This window comes from Molossus molossus, unplaced genomic scaffold, assembly GCF_014108415.1.
Source record: "Molossus molossus isolate mMolMol1 unplaced genomic scaffold, mMolMol1.p scaffold_m16_p_1, whole genome shotgun sequence".
NCBI classification, from domain to species: Eukaryota; Metazoa; Chordata; class Mammalia; order Chiroptera; family Molossidae; genus Molossus; species Molossus molossus.
The window spans coordinates 205,177,692-205,203,944 of NW_023425344.1; the positions used below are offsets into that span (position 1 = coordinate 205,177,692).

Below are 26,253 nucleotides of genomic sequence, written 5' to 3' on the forward strand. Positions count from 1 at the left end.
AGGGTTGGGAGGAGACAGGTGGAGGGAGAGGAGGGAGAAGAAGAAAGAGGAGGAGGCGGTGGAGTTTGGAAGAAGAGGGGAGAGGGGAAGGGAGAGGGGCATCACGCCGCCTTCTTAAGTCAGCACTTTTGGGCTGGCGTGGGGCAGGAAAGGACTTTGGATGGGACTGGGAGGACCGTGCTGGCGTGGCCACTGTCCTCCCTGAGCCCCCGCGTGGGTCAGAGGGGCAGACCCTGTGCTGTGGGCCTGGAGGGAGACGACACCGTGGGACAAAGGCCTCCTGCTCTGCCCGAGGATGGGGCGACAACGAGAAATTCTCACAGGGCAGTGGACCGGGCAGGGCAGCTCCCACAGATGGGCTGAGGGCACTTCGTTGCCTTGCAAAGGCCAAGAGTGAACTTAGGAGACATTTGGAGGGAGTTTTGTCAAATGTGCTGCCCTGTCCAGCACTGTGATCGACTAGGGCAAATCATTTGGACATAAAAAGGTACGATTTCCTCTCGTCACCTACACTGAGTTTTGGGAGCCTTACCCCAGGGTAGGGGTTTGATTCGGAAGGGGATGCTGGACACATGGACACTGCACCTTCCCCTCCTGCACACGCCCGGCCCACAGACACCCACAGCTGTGCAAGTGCACTCGCTTCCCTGCAGGACAGGCTGTGCTCTCTGAGAGCAGGTGAGCACGAGAGAGGCCTGGGGTACCCGAGCCTCTTAAGCTGTCCTGTGGCCAGTGAGCCTTCCCCACAAATGCACAGTAACTATAGCACACACAGTGCTCCTTCCTGTGCCCTGACTCACATGTGACTGCGTGTGTGCGAGTGCGTGTGCGTGTGTGAGTGGTGTGGGAGCGTGCAGTGGAATGTAGGTGTTCCGGTTGCCCTCAGGATTTATTTCTCAGTGAGAAAAAATTCTTAGGAGAGTTTGGGCCGTGTACAAGGCTCCAGAGTCATCAGATCCTTTGGCCTTCCTCCCCACACAGAGGTGACTCCCTGAAAAAGGAAAGAGTGTTCACTACCCACACAGGGTAATTCATGGTGCCAACCTGGAGTAAACTCCCTGGGAGGGAGACAGACAGACAGACGGACACAGAGTAAGGGAAGCTCTTTTAAAAATAGAAACATTTCAAAGGAGAGAGAGGTGACTAGGACAGAAAGAGCCCTGGACAAGGAGTAGCACACTAGTGTTCAGCTCCCAGTTGCACTATTTACATGCTGTGTGTCATTGGGAAATTCACTCAACCTCTCTGACCCTCCCTTTTTGTACCTGTAATTTGGAGTTGGGTAGGAAATAACCCCTGCTTTACCTGTCTTTGGGGCTACTGTGAGGACTGACTGAGATATATGTACAGCGCCTTATAACTGTTGGGTTTTTAATTAGATTTTGTATCAAAAACAACATGAAGGTATTATTTACATTCAAGCCACCAAGAAGGAATGGGCAGCACGGCGGGCAGCCGGGTGGCCCACATTTGGGGACTGACCAGGGGCCCTCGCAGGTAGGGGCAGTTAGGGACAGCGCATGGTGGGAGATTTGGTGGGGGAGAAGTGTGCAGGGAGGAAGGAGCATCCAGGCCCTGACCTGCCTGCCGTGAGCTGGATCTCCAGGTGGTGCAGGAAGACCGATTTGCTGAACTCGAAATCTAGACGGAAAGCCACCTGCAAGGAAGAAGTCGCTGGAGCTGGGGTGCATGTCTGGGCATTGCCTGGACAAGTCCTGACCCACCCCTCCCAGCGCCCTCCCACTTGGGTGAGCCCTGCTGGCTAGGAGGAGGGGAGCGGAAGGCGGTGCTGAGACAGGAGCTGGGGCTGCTGAGGGGCACACCGCCAGAGGGCAGCTCCCTAGTATGTGGGGGCCAGACGTGAGTGGTAAGACAGGCCCTCCCCGCCTTGTTTTTGCTGAGGCCTGAAGAAGGGTGATGGCTGCCCAGCGCACCCAGCAGGTTGATAGGGCACCTGCCTCCTTGCCCAGCAGCCTCCGGCCACTCTGATGGCCCAGCCTTGCCGCTTCCCTTGGCCTTTGCCCGGGAGAGGGCGGGGGTCCCTGACTCTGGCCCTATGACACCTGACCCTCCTCGCTGCCTTCCCCACTATGGGGGATGGGTACTGGGGCTTTGCATAGACCACTGTGCTCTTCCCAGGTTTGACCTTCTGGATTTCCCCAGGAGACTTGGGGTCCCCTTCTCCCAGGGAATGGCAGGGGTAGGGTGGGAAGCCCCCCACCTGGGCTTCACTTTAGAGCTTCTGGTTTATCAGACCTGCACCCTGAAACTACAATCTTGTCTTGTGTTCCACTGGGGAGGTTCTTTTACAAGGAGCTCTGACCCCTCCTCCCCCACCGCCCAGCTTTGCAGATCAGCTCCTGGGAACACACAGCTGCCCTGAAGCTGGCTCCTGCCTTAAGCTTCCCTCTGATCCCTGCCTTACAAGCAGCTTGGCCTCAGGTCTTCTCTTGCTCCAGAACCTTCAGTGGCTCCCACTGCCCAGCGGTGATGGGCAAATGCCCCCACAATTTAGTTCACCCCCTTCCCCAATTCCCCCCAATCTGCTTCTCCCTTCGCTCCATGCACCCACGCTCCTGTCACATGCACTTGGGAGCACATGTGGGTGCTTGAGAAATGTTCCTTTTCTCCCCATGCACAGCACAGTGACAGAGGCTGGATGTAGTTGAAAGGACAGTGGGACAATGGGCCCGTGGGGTGGCCGTGGTAGGGCTGCCCTGAGGCTAAGGGCCTGGGTACTCTCCTGGGCCGGCTGCACCCTGGGGTGGCTGACCGGTCAGATCACCTGAATGTCACTGCATGGGAGAAACTGGACAAACTAACACCCACCCTCAGGCCTCTCCATCCCTCCCAGTCCTCCCCTCCGTTCACTTCCATTTCTCTTGCCCCCGTAGCCTCCCAGTGCCCACCCTGGTCCCTCCCCAAGCTCCCCCCGCCTCCACCTTGGCCTTGGCCCGGAAGAAGGGGTAGCTGACATTGCAGACTTTCCTGTGGAGTCTCCTCTCCTCGTTCACGCACTCGATGCTGCCGTCAGAGTCCTCCTGTGGCCGGGTGGGGCATGGGGGCAGCAGTTAGATGAGGCCTGAGACCCCGTCTGGGGCCACCCTCACCCCCACTGCCCACACCGGAGCCGCAGCACAGGCCCTCTGCCACTGGGACCACGGGCCCTGGAGGCTGGGGCGTGGCGGCGACGGGACATGCTCAGTGGGGCTGGGCTGTGGAGTGGTCCGGCTCCGCACACGCCATGTCATTCCCTCTGCACCAGCCCAGGACACAGGACTGCTCATGCCACTCACGGTGGGGATACTGAGGCCCTGAGATGGGAAGTAATAGCTCAGACCTCCGGAAAGTGGCGCGGAGCTGGGATTCGAAGGCCCAGTGCGGCTGCTCCGCCTCCCTCTGCCTTCGCAGCCCTTTAATCGTCCACGTGCCTTTCTATCAGAAGGACCGCAGGGATCTCTTTGAGCCAAGAAACGAAGCCTTGGGGCGTCTCACATGACTGTGTAATCCAGAACAACGCGGGCAGGTCGTGGGCTGACTCCTGGTGGCGACTGTGGGTTTTGTCCTGAGACCGTTCTGCCTCTCCCAGGGCAGGGCTGCTCCCTCTCAGCTCCCTGAGCCTCTGCTACGGACTCCAGGCCGCGCTTCTCTCCTCCCTTCCTGTGGCTCCGCCCCTCCGCCCCTCCCCCCACTTCTGGTTCCAGACGGACCGCTCCTTACTCACTGGCTGCTGGGCATTGAGAAGAGGCTGGCAGAGTTTAGGGGGAACACCACCAGGCTCCCCACCTGTCTGGGGCCCTGCTGGGCTCGCTGGGTGCCCTCAACACAGTTCTGGAGGAAGGGCCTCATGTAGTATTCTAGCCAGATGCTGCTGGTTGACTGTACACTCATTTGCTTGGGTCTCATTTTGCTCATCTGTTAAATGGGGATGATTGTACCTACCCCACTGAGTTGTTATGAGGATTAAATGATACAATGCATGTAAATGCAGGGCCTCGTTCAATGCCCAGACTTGTGCAACGATTCCATGTATGACAGCTATCATAAAGGTTATGTGTACCCGTCGTGGGTGCTGCACCATTGGGCACAGCCTGGGCACACGCATGTGTGGATGTAAAGACATGTCTGTGTAGACGGCATGTGTGGGTCTGCACATGTGTACATGTGTGTGCATGTGCCCACTTGCATGCATACATAGTGTGTGTGTTTTCTTGGATGTATATGTAGGCTGTATGTTTTTGCATGTGTGTGCACAAAGTGTGTGTGATCAGACTAACACATCTCTATTTGGCGAAGCGGGTGCTTGTTCTACTACAGCTCCCCTTGGCCAGATGGCGGGGTGGGTGGGGGGGAAGACAGAGAAGAGATGTGCTTTCTCCAAGCTGTGAGCATCTTCTGGGCTCGGGACAGGTGGGCGGCATCTGTGAAGGAGCCAGGCTGCAGGCCAGCCCTGTACACCACCTGCCGTGTGTGGGGACACAGCACTTTACAGAATGTACCTTCCGCTCCCCTTCCCCTTCACTCACTTCCAAAGCCCTTCCATGGCACAGAAACCCAGTTCTGCGATTCCTTCCTCCTAGGGTTATGAATAGGCACAGGGTTGTAAAGTCTGGCCTAGGGAAGCAGAAAAATGTAGCTACAGGTTTGGGGCTCAATTTCCCCTAAATATCCCAAATCCAGAGAGATATAAAATCTCTGGGCAGGAGAGGGCTGGCGAAGACCATCAGGGGCTCCTCATCTTCACTCAGGGCTGTGGAGGAGGGTGGCGTGGGGGCCCAGACCTGTGTCTGACAGAGCAACTGAGCACGGGGGGGGGTGCTGGGCAGCAGTTCTGCAGCGGGGGTGAGGACAGAAGGGCACTGGCACCTGTCCCCACCCCCGGGGTGCCCCATGGACAGTGAGATTTGTGAGAACAGAGACTGTGTCTGAAGGGATCCGCACATGACAATGATGTCTTAGTTTTACTCAACAAACATGTCTTGAGGGTCTTCTATGTGTCCAGCCTGGCCCAGCCCTGGGGACAGGTGTCGCCAAGACAGGGCACTTGCGCTGTGGGAGTGCAGGGTTAGCACAGGGCAGCACTCAGACACTGGTGGTTTTCTTGGAGCTCGCACAGGGCTGTGCCAGACAGCTCTGCAGGGCCCTGTGTGGCCTTTGGGAAGGAATCCGAGAGAGCATGACACGAGGACTATGCCCTGTCAGGAAGTGCAGGCTCCGGAGCCAGCTGCTGGGTGGGAATCCCGCTCAGCTACTTACTAGCTGTGTGGTCCTGTTCAGACCATTTAACCCCTCTGTGTGCCTCAGTTTCCTTCTCTGTAAAATTGGGATACTACTACCACCACCACCACTGCCACCATCACCATCACCACCATCATGTCCACCATCACTACCACCTCCACCACCACCACCACCACCACCACCACCATTACCTCCACCATCACCACCACCTCTACCATCACCACCTCCACCACCACCACCACCATCACCTCCACCATCACCACCTCCACCACCACCACCACCACCACCACCTCTACCATCACCACCACCACCTCTACCATCACCAACATCAACCCCCCCACCACTACGACCACCTCCACCACCACCACTACCACCACTATCACCACCACCTCCACCACCATCATCACTATCATCACCACCACCTCTACCACCACCACCACCACTACCACCACCACCACCATCACCACTATTACCACCTCCACCACCACCACCACCATCACCACTATCACCACCATCACCATCACCACCACCACCATCACCATCACCATCACCATCACCACCACCACCATCACCATCACCACCACCTCCACCATCACCACCTCCACCATCACCACCTCCACCACCACATTCGCTGTCACCACCATCACCACCACCACCGCCACCACCTCCACCACCACCACCATTATCACCACCATAACCACCACCACCATCACCACTATTACCACCACCACCACCTCCACCACCATCACCACTATCACCACCTCCACCACCACCATCACCATCACCATCACCATCACCAACACCATCATACCAAGAGCTGAGCACCGTGCCCGGGCATTTTAAGTGGTTACTAAGAAGGAGTAGGAGTTTGTTGGGCAGAGGAGGGAGGGAGGGAGTCCCAGGCAGGGACCGTGGTGGGCAGGGCCTTGGTGTGAAAGAGCAGGTGTGCTGGGAAGCACAGTGGCCAGAGGAGGTGAGAGCAGAAGTGGCAGATGTAGGTGGGGAAGCAGGGAAGGGCCTTGACTGCCACAGTAAGGGTTTGGATTTTGTTGTGAAAGTAAGTGGAAATGATGGGAGGTTTTAAAGTGAGGATAACCTGTTCTAATGCTTGTTGGAAGGCCCTTCTGAGAAAGCCTGGAGAATGAACTGCAGGCAGAGGGTGTGTATGTGCCGGTTTGTACATGCTTGGTGCATGTGTGTTTGTGTGTGTCTGTGTGCGTGAGGCCCAAGGACTCAGGCTGCAGAAGCTCCTCCCCATGTCCCTGAAGGGCTCAGACTCCCCTCCACTGTTGGTTCTCGGTCCTGGCAGCACGCTGGCTGTCCCTGGGCAGCTTTAAAGCTCACTGATCCAGGCCCCACCCCAGACCAGATCAGTTAGAGCTTTGGGGAGAGTCTGGACCCAGGAAGTTTTAAGCTCTCAGGTAGATTCTAATGTGCAGCCAGGCCCCTGCCTGGACCCTCCCCTCCTGCCTCTGCCCTTCGCCTCAGGAGGCTGGGCGTGGCTGTGGTCTTACCCTCTGGATCAAGCTGGCGAACTGCAGGTTTGCAGACTGTGAAATATTTAGGACCGTGCTATAGGCGTTCTCTCCCCTGTTCTCCAGCACGGCCTCCACCGCCACCCGCCGGCGCGTGCTCTCGATGATGAAAACGGTGGTGTCGAAGGACAGCGTGTATGTGGAGCAGTCCTGAGCGGGCTTCCTCAGCACCCGCTTGCAGTACTCCCTGCGGAAGAGGCCACCAGGGATCAGGCCGGTGGAAGGGGGAATGCAGGGGAGACGTCACCACTCACGTATCACTTCTCTACTCAGCATGTTTCCCTTTTCGCTTTGGCTGCCAGGAAGCTCAGAGCTAAAGGTAGAGATACTTCTGACTATTAGCCCAGGTGCTTGAAATATTTGCTTCTTCATCCTTCTACAAGGCTCGAATAGGCTATTTCCATTTATCATATATGTCATGGTGTATATGTTTTCTATTTAAATCATCCCATAGTTGTTTAAAAATTGAGCACAAATTATTTGAAAATATATTACATAAATTTAAAATAGGATATTGTTCCCTACATTTCCTTGTATGCTAGCTTGTTTCTTCCAAGGGACTGCGGGCATCCTCTGCTAGTTTCCTTAGCATGGAGCTTTGAACCTTATAGCTCACCTAGTCTGGGACTGGAGGATGAGTCCTGGATCTCTAGGTCCCTGATCTCCAGTTGTTGTCTGTTTAGTAGTATGGGCTCCAAAGAAAGGATTCCTTTTTATAAACAAAGTTTGAAGAGGTCGGATTAGACCAGTACTATTCATTTTACAGAGGAGGTAACTGAGGCCCAGAGAAGGAAGAGACTTGCCTGAGGCCACACAGGAGTTAAAGGCAGAGCCTAGACCAGACCCAAGCTTCAAGCTCAGTGTTCGATTCATGCTGCTTATAAAAAGGATGTGCAGAAAATAACCCCGGGCGCTGGGAGCCAGCTCCACCATCAGGGAAGGAAGAGGGGTCAGGGTAGGGGCAGGGAGGAGCCAACTCACATGGCTGTGGGCAGGTCACTGCGGGCATCCAGCAGGAGGTCAGGGACACAGTGCTCGTCCTCACTGCAGCCATTCCAGAAGGGAACCTGGGCCAGGAAGAGCCAGGGTAGGTGGCTGGATAGGAAACCCATAGCCTGGAGTCCCCGTCTGTGCGCGGGCCGCCCCTCACCCAGCGCACACCAGCTCCACTCCTTACTGCACTAGACATGGGCTTCGTCTTTTCTGCCCTTTTCCCAGACACTGCACTGCTGTTTCTCATGCTCGTGCATAGATTTTCCCTTCTTTAAAACATGCCTCAAAACTCCACTTTTCCTGGGTCCCTCTCAGTTCTTTTTAAATTTTTTTTTTTTAATTGATTTTAGAGAGGGAGGAAGGAAAAGGGGAGAGATAGAAACATTGATGAGAGAGAACATCGACTGGCTGCCTCCTGCATGCCCCCCACTGGGGATTTGGCCCACAACCTGGGCATGTGCCCTGATTGGGAATCGAACCGGCGACTTCTTGGTGCATGGGTCTACGCTCAACCGCTGAGCCACACCGGCCGGCTCAGTTTTTAATTGAGCAGTAGCACAGAATACCCACTTCCCCAGCAGAGTAGTTCCAGTGAACATTACTGATCATCTACTGTGTGGGGGCAAGGTCTTTGGTACCAACTATAGGATGAGGAAGACACAGCTCTGCTCTCAGCTCATGGGGAAGATCAGTGTGTGAACAAATGATTATAGTGTGAAACGTACAAAAAAGTAGAAATCTGTATGAGGAATAGAAAAGCAGAGGGGAAGAAACAGTTATTTTCCCCTGTAGATGGTCAGAGAAGGCTTCAGGGAGGTTCAGGGAAATTCTGAAGGATGGCCCTGTTAGCTGGATGGACCAGAGAGAGAGGAAAGTCTAGGAGGAAGGACAAGCCTGTGCAAAGGTCCTGAGGCATGAAGCAGCACAGTGAGTTTGGGAAATGGCAGGTCGTTCAGTGTTGTTATAGTAAGGCGCAGAGGAGATGGAGAGATGCACAAGGGTCAGTTCTTAAGGGCTTTGAGTCATGCCTTGCAACTGATAGGACCCACTGCTAGCTTCTGGCAGGGAGTGTCCTGCCAAATCTATAGATGAAGCCTCCCTCTGGCTTCCATGGGTGGATGAACTTGAAGACTCAAGACTAGAGGCAGGGAGTCCATTGAGGAGGCTGCTGAAATGTTCATGAAGGAGGTGATGATGGTATCATTGTTATAGTGGGTGTGGAGAGAAAAAACAGGTCAGGGACCCCAGGGGTAGAATCAATAGGTCCTGGAGTTCCTCAGGGCTAAGGGAGATGTCGGCTGAGTTTCTCTTTTAGTGTCTGGAAGGATGGTCGCATCGATCACTTATAAGTGGAGGGGGCATGTTCAGTTTGAGGGCATGTGGAATCAGAAGTGCCCGTGGCCCATCTGGGCAGTGGGGTGCTCCAGTCTGGAGCTGAGGAGCAGCCACTGTCACTACCAAGAACACAGCCCAAACCCAGGGGGCCGGGGAGACAGGTGTCACAAAGGCCGTGCATGTCTTAAACTCATTAACTTTTCTCAGCAGTGAGCTCCCTAGACTTTCCCAGGATCTACATGCTTATAATTTAGACACATTTCCCTCAGGCCCACCCCTCGCTTCCCCAGCTCAGGGTGGATTTGCAGCTAGAAGCGGCTACATTGTGATGGCTCCAGGAAAGAAGACAGCAGCGGCTTAAAAGCAGGGCAACGAGGGGTGGTTCTGAGAAGGGACACAGTTCAAGACTGGTAGCCTCAGAGCTCCGCTGTGTTCTAGCAACCATGCCGTTTTGGTGATTTCAAGTCTCCAATAAAATAGCTCCCACCTCTGCCTGGAGTACTGTAAGGAGTGTGAAAACTATATAATAACCTTTGGGAAAATTCCTATCCAGTTCATTAAAAGGAATAATTTAACGTGATAAGCAGCTGTTATACTCAATTATATGGAATGTCTCATTCCCCACAAGAGGTGAGATATTACAGCTCTACAACAGAGCCAGGCATTTAATAGATACTAAATAAGAATTTGTAAGTAGACGAATGGATAAAAAAGCCGGGGTACATATACACAATGGAGTACTATGCAACAGTAAGAAAGAAAGATCGTTTACCCTTTGAGAAGACATGGAGGGACCTGGGAAGTATCCTAAGTGAAACAAGCCAAACAGAGAAAGACAAATATCATATGATCTCACTTATTTGTGGAATATAATGAACATAACAGTCTGAGGAATGGGGTAGTCCCAGAGATGTGGAAGTGGTGTACAGACTGACAATCCCCACAAGAGGGGGTGGTGGGGGAGGAGAGATAAACCACAGAACTTATATGCATGTACGCATGAACAATGGACATGGACAACAAAGCTGGGGACAGGGCGGGGAAGGAGGGGAAGAGGGGAATCAGTGGAGGAAAAAGGAGAAACATCTGTAACAAAAATAAATAAATTAATTAATAATAATAAAAAAAGAATGTGTAGAAGAGCGAAGAGAAGAATGTTTTATTTGCTGGGAGCTAGAATCCAGCTGAACAGGATTTCTAGAAGCTTAGACGCTATTCAAAGCCCTCAGGAGCGTGCCCCGGATGGTCTCTTTCAGCTCTATTTCCCACCTTTTCTTTACCATCGCTTCACCTTGCTCTTGTCCCCTCCCACACCTGGGTCACACTGTCAGTGCTCCTGGGGCAAAAGCCCACCCTCCCCATCCCTGCACATCTGAATCCTATCTGTTAAGGTCCAGTTGAAAGGCACCTCCTCCAGGAAGACCCCCTGCCCTATCATCTGATTGCTCGGTGACACCTGCTAAGAGCTCTTCAACCTGGCCTATGACCCTTGTCACCACCTTGCACCGAGATCATCGGTGTCAGAGCAGAGGGTACCCTGCACATTAGTCTGCATCATGTACTTCCATGTGTGTAGAATGAGTGACGTGTCCTCAGTCATGTGCTGTCATGGCTTTGAGACTGCAGCCACAACTTAGTGCACCCTGCTCCCCTCCCCTGGCTTTGCCAGTCCACCCCCCCCCCCCAAACTGCATTTTAAGGCAGCCTCTCATGCGTTTGTGACTGAATCAGGAGGAGAGGAGGAAGGTATGAAGGGTTGGGCCAGAGCCAAGGATGAGGTTAAAACCACCTATTTTGGGTGCGAAGATTGTCTGTTAATCAGTCAGTCATTCAACAAGCTGCAGACCAAGCTCTCCTGGGCCTCCAGTGTCCTGATCTGCAAGTGTGGTGGGCGACTGAGATCTAAGGCCCCTCTGGTCCCGTGACTCACTCAGTGCTCATCCTGTGCTGGGGTACGGGGGACCCTCCAATAGGAGAAGGCCTGGTTCTTCCCTCAAAAAATTGTTCAGCACAGGTCACAAGGGAGGAGGCAAGGAGCCGTGTTGTGGGTTTGCCGGGAAGGAGGTGGGAAGGTGTGCGGGGGAGAGTCCTTTGCAGGTGGAAGGAGGTGGGAAGGTGTGCGAGGGAGAGTCCTTTGCAGCTGGAAGGAGGTGGGAAGGTGTGTGAGGGAGAGTCCTTTGCAGCTGGAAGGAGGTGGGAAGGTGAGCCAGGGGGAGGGTCCTTTGCAGCTGGAAGGAGGTGGGAAGGTGAGCCAGGGGGAGGGTCCTTTGCAGCTGGAAGGAGGTGGGAAGGTGAGCCAGGGGGAGGGTCCTTTGCAGCTGGAAGGAGGTGGGAAGGTGAGCCAGGGGGAGGGTCCTTTGCAGCTGGAAGGAAGTGGGAGGGTGGGCCAGGGGAAGGGTCCTTGGTAGCTGTCGCACTCAGGTCAGGGCTTCTGGGAGGAGGTCCGGCAGGGCTGGGGAGTGCACCAGAGCTGTGTGCCCTGCGTGCCAGGACATACCGAGACTCTGAGCGCAGTGGGCCAGCCGTCGTCCAGCATGGGGCCGTGGTCGGGGTCCTCCAAGGAATACTCAACTGAGAAGGTCACTGGCTTCACATAGTCGGCAGTGTCCTGTGAGGGAGGAGGTGAGGATGGGGTGAGAACAGAGGGGACATCATCTCTGGGCCAGGACCACCGAGAGAGGACGTCACATCCCTAAGCAGCAGGGCAGTGCCCTGTGGGCCCCAGCAGAGTCCAGGATGGAGGAGTTTCCATGGGGGTTGGAGGTTCCCAGTCGGGGCCGCAGCAGGAGAGGATCTGGGTTCCTGGCTGCTTGGACGGCTCACCAAGCTCCTGCTCATCCTTCCAGGTGCCCATCACCCAACGGGCCGGCCTCCAGGCACCCACCCCACATCCCGCCCAGACCCGTCACTGCCACTTCCTCGTGGCATTCCCGCTCCTGTGTCTCCTTCCTCAGAAGCCTCTTAGCACAGTCCCAGCCGTGACAGGGCTGAATAAATGTGCTAAACCCACGAAGAACAAACGTGCGACCAAAATAGGCTGATTCCAGTTGGTCCTAGGTATAGATGGTCAGAGGGGATGCTTGGAGTTGCCTAAAAGTTCTCCCCCCTGGAACCCAAATCCTGGCATGAATGGCTTCCTGCTATTAAGGCAGCGGCTCTTAACTTGAGCTTGTGTCAGAATCTGGGGGTGGGGGCTACCAAAACACCGAGCCCACCCCCAGAGTTTCTGGTTCAGTGGGTCTGAGATGGGGCTCAAAAATGCATTTCTAACAAGTTCCCAGGTGATGGGGATGCTGCTGGTCCTGGGGACCACACTTGGAGACCCCGTATGTACCAACACATCAGAAGCAGCACCATATTAACGAGGAACCCCCACCCCGCTAGCTTTTCTGACTTTGCCCATTGCATCCTGGGGCCAGGGGCTCTGAGAGCCCCTGCCTGTGTCCCCGAGGCTGGAGCTGTAGCCTGGGTTCTTGAAGTTTGTGGATGAGGTGAACATCTCATTCTCTTTGTCCATTACATGGTTCTCCCTCTCTGCCAGGCTGGCCTCTCTCTGTCCCTCCTCCCAGCTTGTCCACACCACTGGCCCGCCTTTCCTGGTCTTCATTTTTAGTCGATGCCTGCTTCTTATTCTTTTTTTCCCCCAAGCCATGGTCCCTGATGACTGACCCTGTTCTTTCCATTAGACCTCACGACCCCCCCCCCCCCCACCATTTCACCCCTGCTAAAGAAAAGGTGGGTGCTTGAGAACTGGGGAAGAAGACCCTATGGAGGAGGGTACTGTCAGGTGGTAAGTAGTGTGTCCCAGTGGCCTTTTCTCTGGGCCTGAGTATAGGGGCCATGATCCGGGACACTGCCTGTGGCTGGCCCCCGAGGTCTGCTGGGACCCGCCAACTCTCTGACTCTCCCACGGCAGCACCCCTCCAGCTCTGTGTCCCTCTGCCTGTGGGAACTTGGGTCCTGCCCGTGGACTGCGGGGCGTCAGGCTCACCAGGACATGGAAGTTGATCCGATCACAGTGTTCCTGGCTGGAGGACAGCAGGGCGGCCCTGTTTGTGTATCGGTCCCCGCCCTCATCCAGGTGGGCTCGCGGTGTGTACCGCCTCTCGTCCATGGTGGCATTGTACCTGATGCCTGGAGAGGGGAGAGGGCAAGACCATGAAGGTGACGCCATATTTATACCCGACACTGTTTGCTCCTCATTTAAAATAGCCTCTGGAAAGTCAGCCTCCTCCAGGAAGCCCTCCAGGCTGGCCAGGAAAGAGCTGCTCCTCTCCTCTCAGGAGGCCCAGTGTGGGCAGGAAACTCCCATGTGGACAGCAAGTGATGCAGTGAGAAAGGAGAATAGAAAGAAACTGAAGAGAAGAGGAAGGCAGAAGGAGGAAGATGGGAGATGAGGCTGACAGTGAAGGGAAAGAGGAAGAAATGGAGGAAGAAAGAGGAAGAATGCGGTACAAGAGCAGAGAAGACAACAAGGGGTCGAGTAATGACTGTCTGAGCCCCTCCTGGAGTCAACACACCTTTCCTCGTCTCTCCTTCCTCTTCCCAGCTCTCACCCTCGGCTCTGGGGTCCAGCTCCCGCCAGCTTCCCACCAATTCCTCAAATGTAAGACTATGGGGTTGACGGCCTCCACCTCCTCCCCTTAGGCTCGGCTGATGGTCCGCCCCTCTGTAACCCAGCCAGGCCTCGGGTGCGCCAGGGCCGCGCCTCTTTCTCCTCTCCAGGCAGGAGTTGAGAGAAGGGCACACCTCCCAGGCCTGACTGTTCTCATCTGTCCCTGGACACTAGTTTCTTCCTCATCTGGGGGCCCTGCTCCTTGCTCTCTGGGGTCCCCATTTCTGCTCGAGCCCAGCCTGGCCCCAGGGCCTGCGGCTGTCGCTCCTGGGGCTGCCGGGGCCCGAGGCGGCCATGAGCAGGCCTGACCCCAGCCTTGGCTGGAAGTGAACGGTGGCCCCTCAGGAGCAAACTGCCCTGCGGCAGGCTCACACCTCTGAGCAGTGACCACTGCTGCCAGGTCTTCCGTGGCTGGGTCCCCTGGCTGCCAGCTCCCCTCCCGGATCTGACTTTTTCTCTGCACCCAGGCTGACTTGATGGCTTTCACACCCCATTTTACTCCACTGCTTCCAGTCCTCTGTTCTGATCCAAACTGCACCCCAACTATGTCCTTCTTCTCCTGGCCTTTCCTTCGTCATCGCTGCTCACTGCCATCCGCCCTGGCATGATGTCCCCTCTCTGTCCCTTGAAACGAGAGCATCAGATGGGCGTCCAGCAGTCATCGAAGGTGGCTCTAGGTGTGCCTTGACACTTAACACCCGTGTCGGGGAGAGCCCAGGTGTTGAAACAGAGCAACCCCAAAGTCCACGGGGCAGAGGGAGGGGCCTGGCTTACCGACGGTCGCTGTTTGGAAATGGGGTGCCAGGAAGACAGGTGTGAAGCAGAGGAAGGCGGCCAGGCAGGTGGCTTCTCTGCCGCTGCGTCTGCAGTCCCGGTGGAAGATGTTGATCTTGGCCGGCTCGAAGTGGAGGCTGGCGTTGACCTGAACCACGGGGCGGGACCTGGAGGAGAGGCAGGCAGCTGGGCTAGGGCGGGCCCAAGGCAGCCCTGCTGCGACCTGGGGGCAGGTGGAGAGCCAGATGGGGGTGGAATCTGCAAAACCACCACAGGGGGAGGGGGGGTACGGCAGGGCATGGGGATGGGGGGCAAAGAGGGGCCCAGTTGTTGAAGAATTGAGCAAACTGCACAGGTGGTGAGGGTGGGCTCAGTGACCTCCTTGCTCCTCAAGGCAACCTCCATTGTTTTCCTTGCTGCAGGCCATACGGACTTCCTGTGGCCTCCTCATCACTTTTAGATCCGTGGTTTCCAACCCCAGACAAACATTAGAATAATCTGGAGAGCTTAAAAATCCTGGTGCCCAAGTTGCGCTCCAGGTCAGTTTAGACCAGAACTGCACCAACACGCCTTAGAGCAGTGCTTCTACATTGTAACACGTTGGCACCTCTCTGGGGATCTGGGAAAACGCAGAACCGATCAATAGGTGGGCACAGATGCTGCATTTCTAGCCAGCTCTAGGGCATCGCTGCTGCCGCTGGTCCCTGGACCAGACTCAGCAGGGATTGGTGCTGGAGCTCCCCAGGCGAGTCCGCTGTGCAGCCGCAGTAGGGACCCACTCCCTGTACTAGAGACTCGGCACCCATCCACCTGACACTGCGTCCAAGCAGCCAAGGAATGCAAATGTACTCTTCTGTTGGTCAAAGTCAAACCTATCCAGGGAAGGAAATATATTGCCTTTCCAAACCATGCATGTAAATAAAAGGAAATGTGTGGTATGATTTAGATGCTTCAGAGCTTCAGCATGAAGGTCTGTGCTGCCTCCTCTGTGCTGTGGAGAGAGAAGGATGGATTCGAGTCTTGGCTCTGTTGGTTCCTCCCAGGACCTTGGGCAGGGCACATAACTTCTCCCAGGGGACTTGTGAGAATCCAAGCAGGTAAGTGAGACAGTGTAGAGTGCGCTGTGTAAACATAACAGCTTATACCAGTGGTGCTCAAACTCAGCTGCTCGTTGGAAATACACACCTGGGGAGTCTTTAAAAACTAACGCCGCCTAGGCGGCTCCCCCAGAAATTCTGCTTTAAGGCGTTGAGCAAAGCCTGGGCAGTGAGAGTTTTCAAAGCTCCCCAGGTGGCTCTGGCTGATTTTGCTCAGTGGTTAGAGCGTCGGTCCTCGGACCGATGAGTTGTGGGTTTGATTCCAGTCAAGGGCACATACCTCGGTTGAGGTTCCGGGGTCCTGCAGGAGGCGACCAGTCGATGTGTCCCTCTCACATCTATGTTTCTCTCATTCCCCCTTTCTCTTCCTCCCTCTCACTCTATCTGAAGATAAATAGAAAAATATCCTCAGGAGAGGATTGAAAATAAGTTAAAAAATAAATAAATAAATAAATAAAAGCTCCCCGGTGACCCTAACCGGCAGTCAGTCCCGTGGGAGATCCTTGGGATTGGGAAGCCGGCGGGCTCCGCCCACAAGTTCATCACTGCTCAGGTAGCCTTTGGTCCGGACCTTGGAAGCTAGAGCTTGACCCAGTCCGTTCTGTGGGACCGGATGTGTGCACGCGCCTGTTTTGTTTCCTGTAAATGACTTAGTTTATGCATCACCCTAAGGTCCCACGAGGCCACATCTACACCTTACCCTGGGTCTTCCTGGCTGGAACCAACACAGTGAGTACCTTTACTGCCCAAGCTGCCACCGCTGACGACCTAAGAGCCCCACGCTCCGAGCAGACCTTCAAAGAGAGCCAGGCAGGTGCTAGGGCACGGGCTGTACCCACAGAGACCCTGTTCCCTGTGCTGCCCAGAGGGCCAGGGGCACCGCCTGGGAGTGGGGGGCAGCTGGAGCTCTGGCCATGAGGAGCCCACAGTTACTCTGCTCCCCCTTCCTCCCCCTGATAGGCTGTTGCAGGGAGCAGAGGTTGCACCCCATCTCTGGAGAGACCGTGAGCAAGGAGCTGTGCCGATCAGGCCACCACTGGGCTGGCTCAGCAGTCTCCTGCCTGTTCCCTTTCCCCTCACGTCTGCTCCTGGGACTGAAACCTTCCCCCCTCAGAGCATTAATGCACAAGCTTTAGCTGTTTTCTAGAAAACCTGGGCTGAGACGTTTCCCAATGGGATTTAGTATCTTGAGGCCCAAGAGCATAGCCTCTCCTGTACCTCCCCGTGAAGTCCTCAGCTCTGTGTAACGCCCTCACAAGCTGGGTGAGGTGTGGTTGCACTCACAGGACGTCACATACAAGCAGGAGAAGTTGAAAAGAGATGGGCCAACGTGTTCATAGCGGTGACGTTAAGGTGATGAAACTCTGAGCGAGTTCTTTCCTTTACACATTTTCTTTCTGTTATTATATTTATGATGAAAAATATCTCATCAACATATATGAAAAATGGTTCAAATTAAAGAAACTTTTTTTTGGCTCAAAAAGTAGCCAACACATCACCTGGTCTATACATAGGCTTTCCAAAAGCTTTTTTTAAAAAACTGTAGACCATTGCTAAGGGGAGACCCTGTGTGTAGACAGATGGCAAATACCTAGTGTTGGTGCAGAAACGAGGCCTTGGCAAAGCAGACAGAAGCCCCAAGGGCACTGGAGGACAGCAGTCTCTGTGTTAGATACACGTTCTTTCACTAGCGGAGAAGGGAGATCCGTTCCTTTGAGTAGCTTGAAAGGCTAAAGTTGAAGAAATGTCTAAGTAGCCAGAACTTTTAGGATACAGTCTTGTTTTTTTTTGGTTAATCCTCACCCGAGGATATTTTTCCATTGATTTTTAGATAGAATGGAAGGGAGGGAGAGAGGGAAAGAGGGGGAGAGAGAGAAAAACATTGATGTGAGACACACTGATGGGCTGCCTCCCACATGACCCGACCAAGAAAGGCCAGGGATCGAAACTGCAACCCAAGTATAGGCCTTTGAAGGGAATCAAACCCATGACCCTTGGGTCGGTAGGCCGACGCTCTAACCACTGACCCAAACTGGCCAGGGCAGGATAAAGTCTAAGAGGGCCTTTCTGACAGTAAATGCTTGAAAACTCTTAGAACTGAGAAGAGGGATTGGGTCTTCAGAATACTCAGCCATTCTGTGCAAAGGGGGTTTGTGATCACGGTGGGATAAGAACAGGGTGAGTTTGGCTGACAATGATTAGACAAGGGACACAGAGTCTGAAGCATATCTTTAAAACCCACTATCCATCGTGACTTCCACTAGAGCCAAGAGTCAAGAAAAGCAAAGGAACCAACCACAAAATCACAGCGTTGCCAAGGGCGCCCACCGCCAGGTCCACAAGCCCATCCTCATTGAGGTCCAGTTGCCCGTGAAGGCTGCAGCCAAAATACTGGAGGCCGGGAGCCAGCGCTGAGGCGGCGATTCTCTGGGGAGCGGGAAGAAAAGGCTGGGACTGGGTGCTGTTAGAACAGGGCGGGGCGGCCGCCCTACGGGGTGAATACAAGGGGGGCCCGGAGGGAGCCTGTTTGAACTGGTCAGGACTAGCCCAGAGCTATCTCCTCTCCTAGTCTGCGCTGGCCCCTGAAATTCCTACCATTCAGTTGCACGTTTGGACTGAAGTCTAGTGTCTGAAAGGGGTTCCCCATTAAGTGTAAATACACATTACCTGGCAGGTAACCCATTAGTATCTCTAACTGTGGCATATTAGACTATCTTACTAATAACATATTAAGCAAAGATGATGACCCTGAGGGGATGGGCCCCGGATGGGTCACTTTTGAGGTGAGCAAGGTGTCCGGCATGAAGCATGTCTGGAGAAGGGCGAGCCCGGTAGCTCTCCACTGCGGTCAGTACATGAATGCATGTGGCAGGGGTGAGGTTCGGGCCCCTGGGACTTGGTTGTTGCCATGGAGACAAAGTTAGGCAGGGAGAGGGTGCCCTTAGGGGTGATGTGGAAGTTCCTGAAGCAAAATCTACCCATTTCACAACGTCAACACAGGGCCAGTAGATTTGGAGACATAGCCTTTCCTGGATTAGGACGCAAGACAAGCCCAGACCAGTGACTGAGCAGGAGCGGCTAGGACCCTGGGTCCCAGCTCCACATGGGTGCTACCTGCTTCGGCGTCTTCAGGAGGCTGCCCCGGAAGCCGTGGAAGATGTAGATGGCCCCTTCGTGGCTGTCCTCCAGAGGGGCTCCCACCACCACGTCATTGTAGGAATCTTGATTGAGGTCACGCACCGAGACGATGGAGGCCCCGAATCGGGCATTCTGGTAACTGGGGGAATCCTTCAGTGTTCCGTTATAAACAAACCGGTTCTGTGAAACCAGGGGCAGGCAAAGGCTCAGGGGGACTCGGCAAGGAGCCTCAGGGTCACAATCCCTTCGGGCCGCAGCATCCTTTCTCCACCCCAGCTCCCCCAGCATCCCCTCTGGCTACAGCAGCCCTGAGACAGAGGAGCTTCCTGGCCTCCCTGGCCTGGCTCCGCAGGCGGGCGCTGGCCTCTCTCGTGACCCAGTTTCCCTCGTGGGTTCCAGAGTGAAGGCAGGGACCAGGTGTCCCTGGGAAGCTGCCAGCCCCCACCCAGCAGTACCTGTCTCAGGTTGTAGACGTACACCCTCCCTCGCTCTCGGCCCTCGCTGAAGTACATGGGTGCGCCCACCAGCAGGACGTCCGTCACGTTGTCACCGTCGATGTCCACCGAGGTGATCTCACTCCCGTAGTAAGAGCCTATCTGCGGCACAGGGAGGGGAGAGGGCAGTGGGGCTGGGCTCTGGGAGGCCCTGCCTTGGATGACAGCCTTTGACTTGGACTGCAGGGGGAACCAAAGGGAAGGTCCTCCCCTTCTCGGCCTCTCTCCCTCCCCTCGCCCTGTCCGTTTGTTCTTCCGTCTCCTCCCTTGTCCTTGTTAGCCATCTCTACCCTCACTCTGTTTCCATTGTTCACTTTCATCAATGGCAAAAATGGGCAGAGTAGAAAAGGTATAAGAAAGAAAATAAAAGTCACCCATCGTCCAAATATCCAACCGCTATGAACATTTCAGTGTATTTTCTGAGTCTGTTTTCTTGAGTGTGTGCCTCGTTTGTGTGCATGTATGTTTCATTTTTCCAGTATAGGATCGTACTGTATATACAGTCCACACACTGATGGATCATGAGCATTTATTTATTTATTTTTTATTTATCCTCACCCGAGGACATTTTTCGATATTTTGTTCAGATAGAGTGAGAGGGAGAAAGAGAGAGAGAAACATCGACATGAGAGCGACACATCGAGTGGTTGCCACCCACACGACCCAACCAGGGCTGGGGACAAACTGCAACCAAGGTACTTGCCCTTAGCGGGAACCGAACCCGGGTCTCTCCGGACCGCAGGCCAACGCTCTAACCGCTGAGCCAAACCGGCCAGGGCGGCTCATGAGCATTTATTAATTTTCTCTACTACATGATCATTGGTGATTCTATAATATTCAAAATTATGCATGTGCCAAAAGTGGTTAATTAGTCCTCTATTGTTGAACATTTAACTTGTTTCAATTTTTTTTTAAATTTTCACCTAAGGACATTTTTGCATTTATCTTCAAATAGAGTGGGAGAGAGAGAGAGAAACATCGATGTGAGAGAGACACATAGACCGGCTGCCACCCACACAATCCCAACCGGGGCCAGGGAAAAACTGCAACTGAGGTATGTGCCCTTAGCGGGAACCGAACCTGGGACTCTCTGGTCTGTGGGCTGACGCTCCAACTGCTGAGCCAAACCAGCCAGGGCAGTTTCAGTTTTTTAAAAGAACATATATATTGCATGGCCAGTGTGGCTCAGTGGACTGAGCGTCATCCCATGGACTGAGAGGTCCCGGTTCGATTCCTGGTCAGGGCACATGCCTGGGTTTCGGGCTCAACCCGCAGTAGGGGGCGTGCAGGAGGCAGCCGATCAATATTTCTCTATCACATCTATGTTTCTCTCTCTCCCTCCCTCTCTCTCTAAAAAAAATCAATGAAAACATATAAAAAATAAAAGAATACATACATATATTTAGTGGTTTTATTGATTTTAGAGAGAGAAAAGAAGAGGAAGAAAGAAACATCAATGAGAAACATCAATCAGCTGCCTCCTGCACGTCCCCTATTGGGGATCAAGCCCACAACCCAGGCATGTGCCTTGAACTAGAATCAAACTGGTGACCTCCTGGTGCAGGGGACAATGCTCAATCCACTGAGCCACACTGGCCAGGCAATTTGTTTCCATTTTTTATGTCACGAATAACTCTGGGATTAGCACCTTGTGTGGTGAATCATGATTTCTTCTCAGCCTTTGAGCAGTTACTGTGTTCCTCTCCCGCACTGGGTGCCCCGCTCCCCACCTCAGTGAGGGCACATCCACCCACTCAGTTAGAGGGTCCTCCCTGGCTCCACCTTCCCCCTCTCCCACCGCAGTCTCCCAGTGCGTCCCCCCTGGTGTTTGCCAACATGGCCCAGATCCATCTGTCTCCTCCTCTGCGGCTTCTTCCCCAGGTCAGGCACCACCCAAAGGGCCTCCCTGCCTCCAGCCCACCCCCACCAGCAGCCAGAGTGGCCTCTAGCCACTGACCATGTTGCTTCCTTGCTTTGGGGAAAAAGTCCAAACTCTTCAGTGTGACCCTGTAGGACTGGCCTCCCTCCCTTCCTCCCTCCCCCGCCTCAAGCCCCCACGTCTGGCCCCCCCACCCCTCCTGCCACACCCAGCGGTCTCTTCTCCAAAGAAGCCCTGGCTGGGTTCGAGGCTTCCTTCTGCACATACTTGTTTCTTGTTGGCGCTTCTCTCCTCTCCTCCCTCCCCGTGAGCGTCTGCCTCCCTCGGGTCCCTTCCTGCTAGAAGCATCCGACCCTTCCCCACTCCCCGCCCACAGTGGGTGCCCCTTCTGCTTGCTCCTCCACAGGTGCCTCATGAGCGTGGGCACTGTGCCTGCTGGGTTCCCTCCAGGCGGGGGCGCCCTGCCTGGCACACGGAGGCACTCAGGAAATGTCTGTTGAACCAGTGGGTCACCCAGGAAAGGGAGGAGAGGACAGGCCCTGCATGCTCCGCGTTACAGCCTCAGGCTAGCCAGTGGGAGCCTCGGCTTCCTTATGGATCGGCTCCCCAGGAGGGAACTGGAACTCAGAGAATCTGTGTCGCTTGCCCAAGGTCAGAAGCCTGGTCACTGGGCTGGAACGCAGGCCCGTCTGACACCTGAGCCCATGGCTGTCCCTTCCCGTCATCTCCTGGCTTATGGTGCTTTCAGAAGAAATCTATCCTAAAGCATGAATAGCTTTTTACTAAGGAGAAAGATAAAAATACAGAAGAGAAAAAGAATCATGAACACGGGCGGGGGAGGGAAGAGATGTACTTGCCTAAAGTAATTAAGAGGCAGACGGAGAACAAATAAGGGGGAAGGGAGAGAGACATGTGTCCAAATATGTAGCCTCAGCTATGTGGGTCGTGTGGCTGGTTTAGAATCCACTTGGTTTAGCTGCCTCAGCATTGCGGTTTCTCCTTCGGATGTTGGAGGCAGGACTGGGCAGTAAAAATGTCATAAATTCATCAGCAAATTCCCTCCAGCACTTGGTCTAACCTTGGCCTCCCAGGAGAGCCGGCCCTGGGCAGAGTGTGGGTGCGGGGGGCGGAGGCTGGGGCAGAGCAGTGCCCCTGAGAGGACGCGAGGAAGGGGGGAAGGGTGGCTTCCTAGGCTGGAGGGGTTGGTGAGACCCGGGCAGGAGGCCAAGGGCAGTGGAGATGACGCAGGAGGCGGTGGTTCCCAGGCCCTGTACAGCTGAGGGTGAGCTGGGAATGACAGGGAGGACCCGGCAGGGCCCAGCCTAGGCCCAGGGTGCCATGGGTGCTGGACGCTGCCGTCAGGAGGGGCCGAGGCCTGGTGTTGGGGCTGTTGGGGGTCCGGAGGTGGCATATGCAGCTCCAGCAAGAGCCCTGGATTCTGAACTTGAGGCAGCTGAGCCCACTCTGTGACCACGGAAAAGGACTGCGCTGCGTCTCAGCTATGGACACGGCTCAAATCAGAACCTGTTCTCTGATCGTCCCACCACCAAGGAGTCATCGCTTTCCACCTGCGCTCATGACCGCCTGGCACGAGACTCTCGGCGGCCGGTCTGGGTGCCCACCACACCCAGCCGGGGCAGTGGCACTGGCTGCCGTCCCATTCGCATCGCTAACATTCCGGGGAAAGGAAAGAAGCTGGGGACCCACGGGGCCGCGGGGGGTGGAAGCACAGCCCCTCCCAGCCCTGGCAGCATGAAAGAGGCTGGAGGAACAGGACCACCCTCAGGGCACCTAGACCCTGGCAGCCCGGAAGCCACAGTCTCGACGCTGCCTCTAGCCCTGAACTCTAGACATGACCAGGGAGAGGCTGGCAGCGAGGGGCAGAGGCCCATGAAATGGAGGCACCCACATTTTCCAGCTTGCCCTTGCTGAGGCAGGGACCGGGGCCTGGCTCTCTGGGGATGGACCGGTCCAGCTCCAAGGCTGGCATGAAGGAGATCTATGTTCCCCAACCAGGAAGGATGTTTGTGGGTCTGGGGACCGTCCTGCTGAGAGGGAAGACATGAGCTCCAGAGACCCCTCCGGCCCAGCCTTGCCCATTTGCCCAGCCCTCTGTCCCCCAACGCCCCCTCCGTTACCTGCTCACCCCGCAGGGCCTGGTGGACAGTGAGAGTCCGGTTGTTGTGCATGGTGAACAGGATGGCTTTGCCTGTGTGGTTGAAGCGGGGGGCTCCAGCCACGTACACTCGCCCCTGCCTGGAGGACACGACCGACGTGACTGTGTACCCTGCCACAGGAGGAGACAGGCTGGTGTCTGGCCCCACACGCTCAGCAGGCCTTGCCAGGGCCCACGAGTGGCTCCGCTGTGCCCGACGGGCCAGCGCAGGGGGCACTCGGCAGGCTGGGCAGATGCCGCAACGCAGGGCAATGGTTCCCAGGCCTGCACCCACCCTGCTGGAGGGAAGAAAGGTGGCCAGGCGGGGCCACTAAAAGTCATAGCTGACCTGGAATGTACACACCCCTCCTCCTGCACGAGGAGGGAGAAGGGTGAACTTTAAGCATATTTCATTTTTATTAGGCAGGCTTGGTGTTTGATCACCACTAATTGTCTCTCAGAGATCAAACAGTGTCCTCCTCATTCCCATAAACCCTGGCTAAGTGGCTCATGAAAATTAGTGTAGGTGTAAGGACTTAGGGATTCCTGCAGCCCCAAAGCTTTGCAGACTCAAAGGAGGGAGCCCCCAGGCTCCTCTCAGCCCACACATACGCCACGCAGAAGAGGAAGACATGGAAACCCAGGGGCTCTTTGGTAAGGTGTCCTCTGTGTTCTCAGGATGGCGTTGCCTGATCACGGTGCCTCTCAAGTGGGACACCCAGCACCCAGAAGGGGGCCATGCAGCATCTCCTGCAAGCAGGCCCTGCAGGTGTGCAAAGCAGAGAGTGCTGCGTTCTGCCAGGCGACCTGGCATTCTGGACCCAGTTTCAGATGGCAGGTCCTGGGCTGTTCCTGAGGAACAGGTGTATCCTTCCGCTGTGTGTGTGTGTGTGCGCGCGCGCACACCTGTCACTTGGGTCCTACCGGTTGTTTCCAAAGTGGCTACAGGAGGCACCAACGAGCTGATTCAGTGGCCAGGAGCGTGGGAGGAGGAGGGTGTCTACTCTGGTTCCAGACACAACTTCCTCGACTCCTGGAGGTGTGTTCTGGGAGGTGGGGCTTGAAAGGTCAGTGAAGGCCAGGACATGGCACAGGGGAGCTAGCGTGGCTGCGTTTTTAGCACAACCATAAATACCCATGGGCAGGGCGGGATTGTTCTGGTGGTGTGGAGTGGAGATTTCTCCTGAGCTGAGCCCTCAGTAGCACTGCTGAAATGTTTCTGATCGGCCCTGGGCCTTTGGACTTCCATGCCAGGAGGGCCGGGTGGCGGGGGGAGAGGCCTGGCGGCTGAATGTCCTGGGGGGGAGGCTGGGGCTGACTCTCAAAGCTCCAAGCAGCACTGAGAATTTCCTGCTTCCACCAGTCTGTTGGCAGGGGCTTCAGGTCCCCCGTGTCTCCTTGGCCAGCAGGCGGGGCCACCCTGAAAGCTGAACCAGCCTCCCTGAAGGCCTGGCAAGAGGACCCGGGCCAGAAGGCCACATGGCTTCCTCAGTGTGGCGGCAGAGAGCCTCCCAGTCTCCTCCCCAGACTCCTCTCGCCCTTGGGGCAGCAGGGAGGAATCCTGCAGAGATCCCCTCGCTGCCCTCACTGGAGGAGCCCCGGGAGGCGGGGAGGCGGGGAGGGCTCCCTCAGGATCCCACCCACAGTGACCAGGTTAAGGCCAGACAGTTGGGCTTCATGAGGGTCCTTCAGCCTGGCTCCACCCACCCAGGGCTTCTAGAAGCATCGAGAGCGTCTAGAAGGATCCACTGGAGCACATTTCAGGGACAGGGGCATGGCTTGTCGTTATTCTGCTTCCTTGCTGGGCAGTGTCGTGGGTGGGTGGGTGCTGGCTCCCCCGGGTCCCCTCCTCGCCCACTGCCCATCAGCCGCCCCGACTCTGGCCTCACCCAGGTACGCGCCGTGGTTCTTGAGCTCCTCGGGGAACTCCTGCAGGTAGGACTCTCGGAGGGGGATGACCTTCCCGCCGCTGGTCTCCTTCAGCACGGCTCCGTTCCAGTCGTAGGCGCCAACGGCCCCCAGCAGAACCCCATCCTGCATCGGGGAGGGACACATGTCAGCTCTTGTCCCCCAGGCGCCCCTCTTGGGGAAGCTACACCTGGTCTCGTGCCATGAAGCATCTGCCAGCCACCTGGGTGCCTTCTCCTGGGTTCATTAGTTAACAGCCCAACTTGTAGCCAGAATCCTTGGGTTTTGAATGGTCAAGGACTTTCTTGCCCCAACCCATCCTTAGAGTAAAAATGGGTCAAGCTAGTCCCCAAGGATGGGATCTAAGGAGAAGGAATGTTCTAGAAAGAAACTCCAAATACATGACAAGACGTGCATTACTGCATGGGCTTCAGAACCCTCCAGGAAATCGTCACTGTCCCTCCTCCTGACCCTCCTCGCGCTGTGCCCCTGACCTGGCCCCTTCCGCGTTCCTTTGTAGTGTTGCAGTTGCTTCCCGGTGTGTAACTCGTACTTCCTCGTTTTTAAGTAAAAATTCACCGGTGTTTACTTTGTGCCAGACACCGCTTGGAGCTCAGAGATCCTGAGCGAATGCACAGATCAATGCAATCACGGCGAACGGTGAGGGATGCGATGAGGGATGTACCAGTGTCGCCGTGAGGGTTCCTTTAGACTGGGATGGGCTCGGCCAAAGCGCTTCTGAACAAGCGATGCTCATCTAGACATTGGAGGAGGTGGGGACAACTTGTGCCAAGACCCTGAGGCTGAGAGAGTTTAGAGCCTTTGGTTTCAGGGAACTGAGAGCTGTGTGATGGGTCTGGAAGGCTGAGAGAGAGGGTCACATCATGACAAGCAACATCCTGAGGACAGAGCTTGTCATTAACTGTAGGGTAAGTGGATGCCGCAGTTCTTGGGCAGGAAGACAGGAAGCGCTGGCTCCCGGAGGTGAAGTCTCCGTGCTGCTGAACCAGGGTCCTTTCCCGAGGACTGGGCCCGCTCACATTCTGGGCAGCCCCTGCGCCCTACCCACCACCACCCCACCTCCTTAGACAA

The 26,253-nt window shown here is 55.4% G+C and overlaps 1 protein-coding gene across 1 annotated transcript in view; it reads right to left on the reverse strand.

The window, feature by feature from the left end:
- Positions 1–26,253, reverse strand: part of ITGA11 (integrin subunit alpha 11) — a 122,602-nt gene that overhangs the window by 14,926 nt on the left and 81,423 nt on the right. The window contains exons 11-22 of the mRNA XM_036269899.1: positions 25,143–25,287; positions 23,237–23,385; positions 19,181–19,321; positions 18,702–18,905; positions 17,884–18,014; positions 14,491–14,657; positions 13,093–13,235; positions 11,599–11,709; positions 7,755–7,840; positions 6,753–6,960; positions 2,943–3,041; positions 1,581–1,657 (exon numbers count right to left, since the gene is read on the reverse strand). Of these exons, the coding sequence (XP_036125792.1) occupies positions 1,581–1,657; positions 2,943–3,041; positions 6,753–6,960; positions 7,755–7,840; positions 11,599–11,709; positions 13,093–13,235; positions 14,491–14,657; positions 17,884–18,014; positions 18,702–18,905; positions 19,181–19,321; positions 23,237–23,385; positions 25,143–25,287 (1,661 nt within the window). The remainder of the gene's footprint in view (positions 1–1,580; positions 1,658–2,942; positions 3,042–6,752; positions 6,961–7,754; positions 7,841–11,598; positions 11,710–13,092; positions 13,236–14,490; positions 14,658–17,883; positions 18,015–18,701; positions 18,906–19,180; positions 19,322–23,236; positions 23,386–25,142; positions 25,288–26,253) is intronic.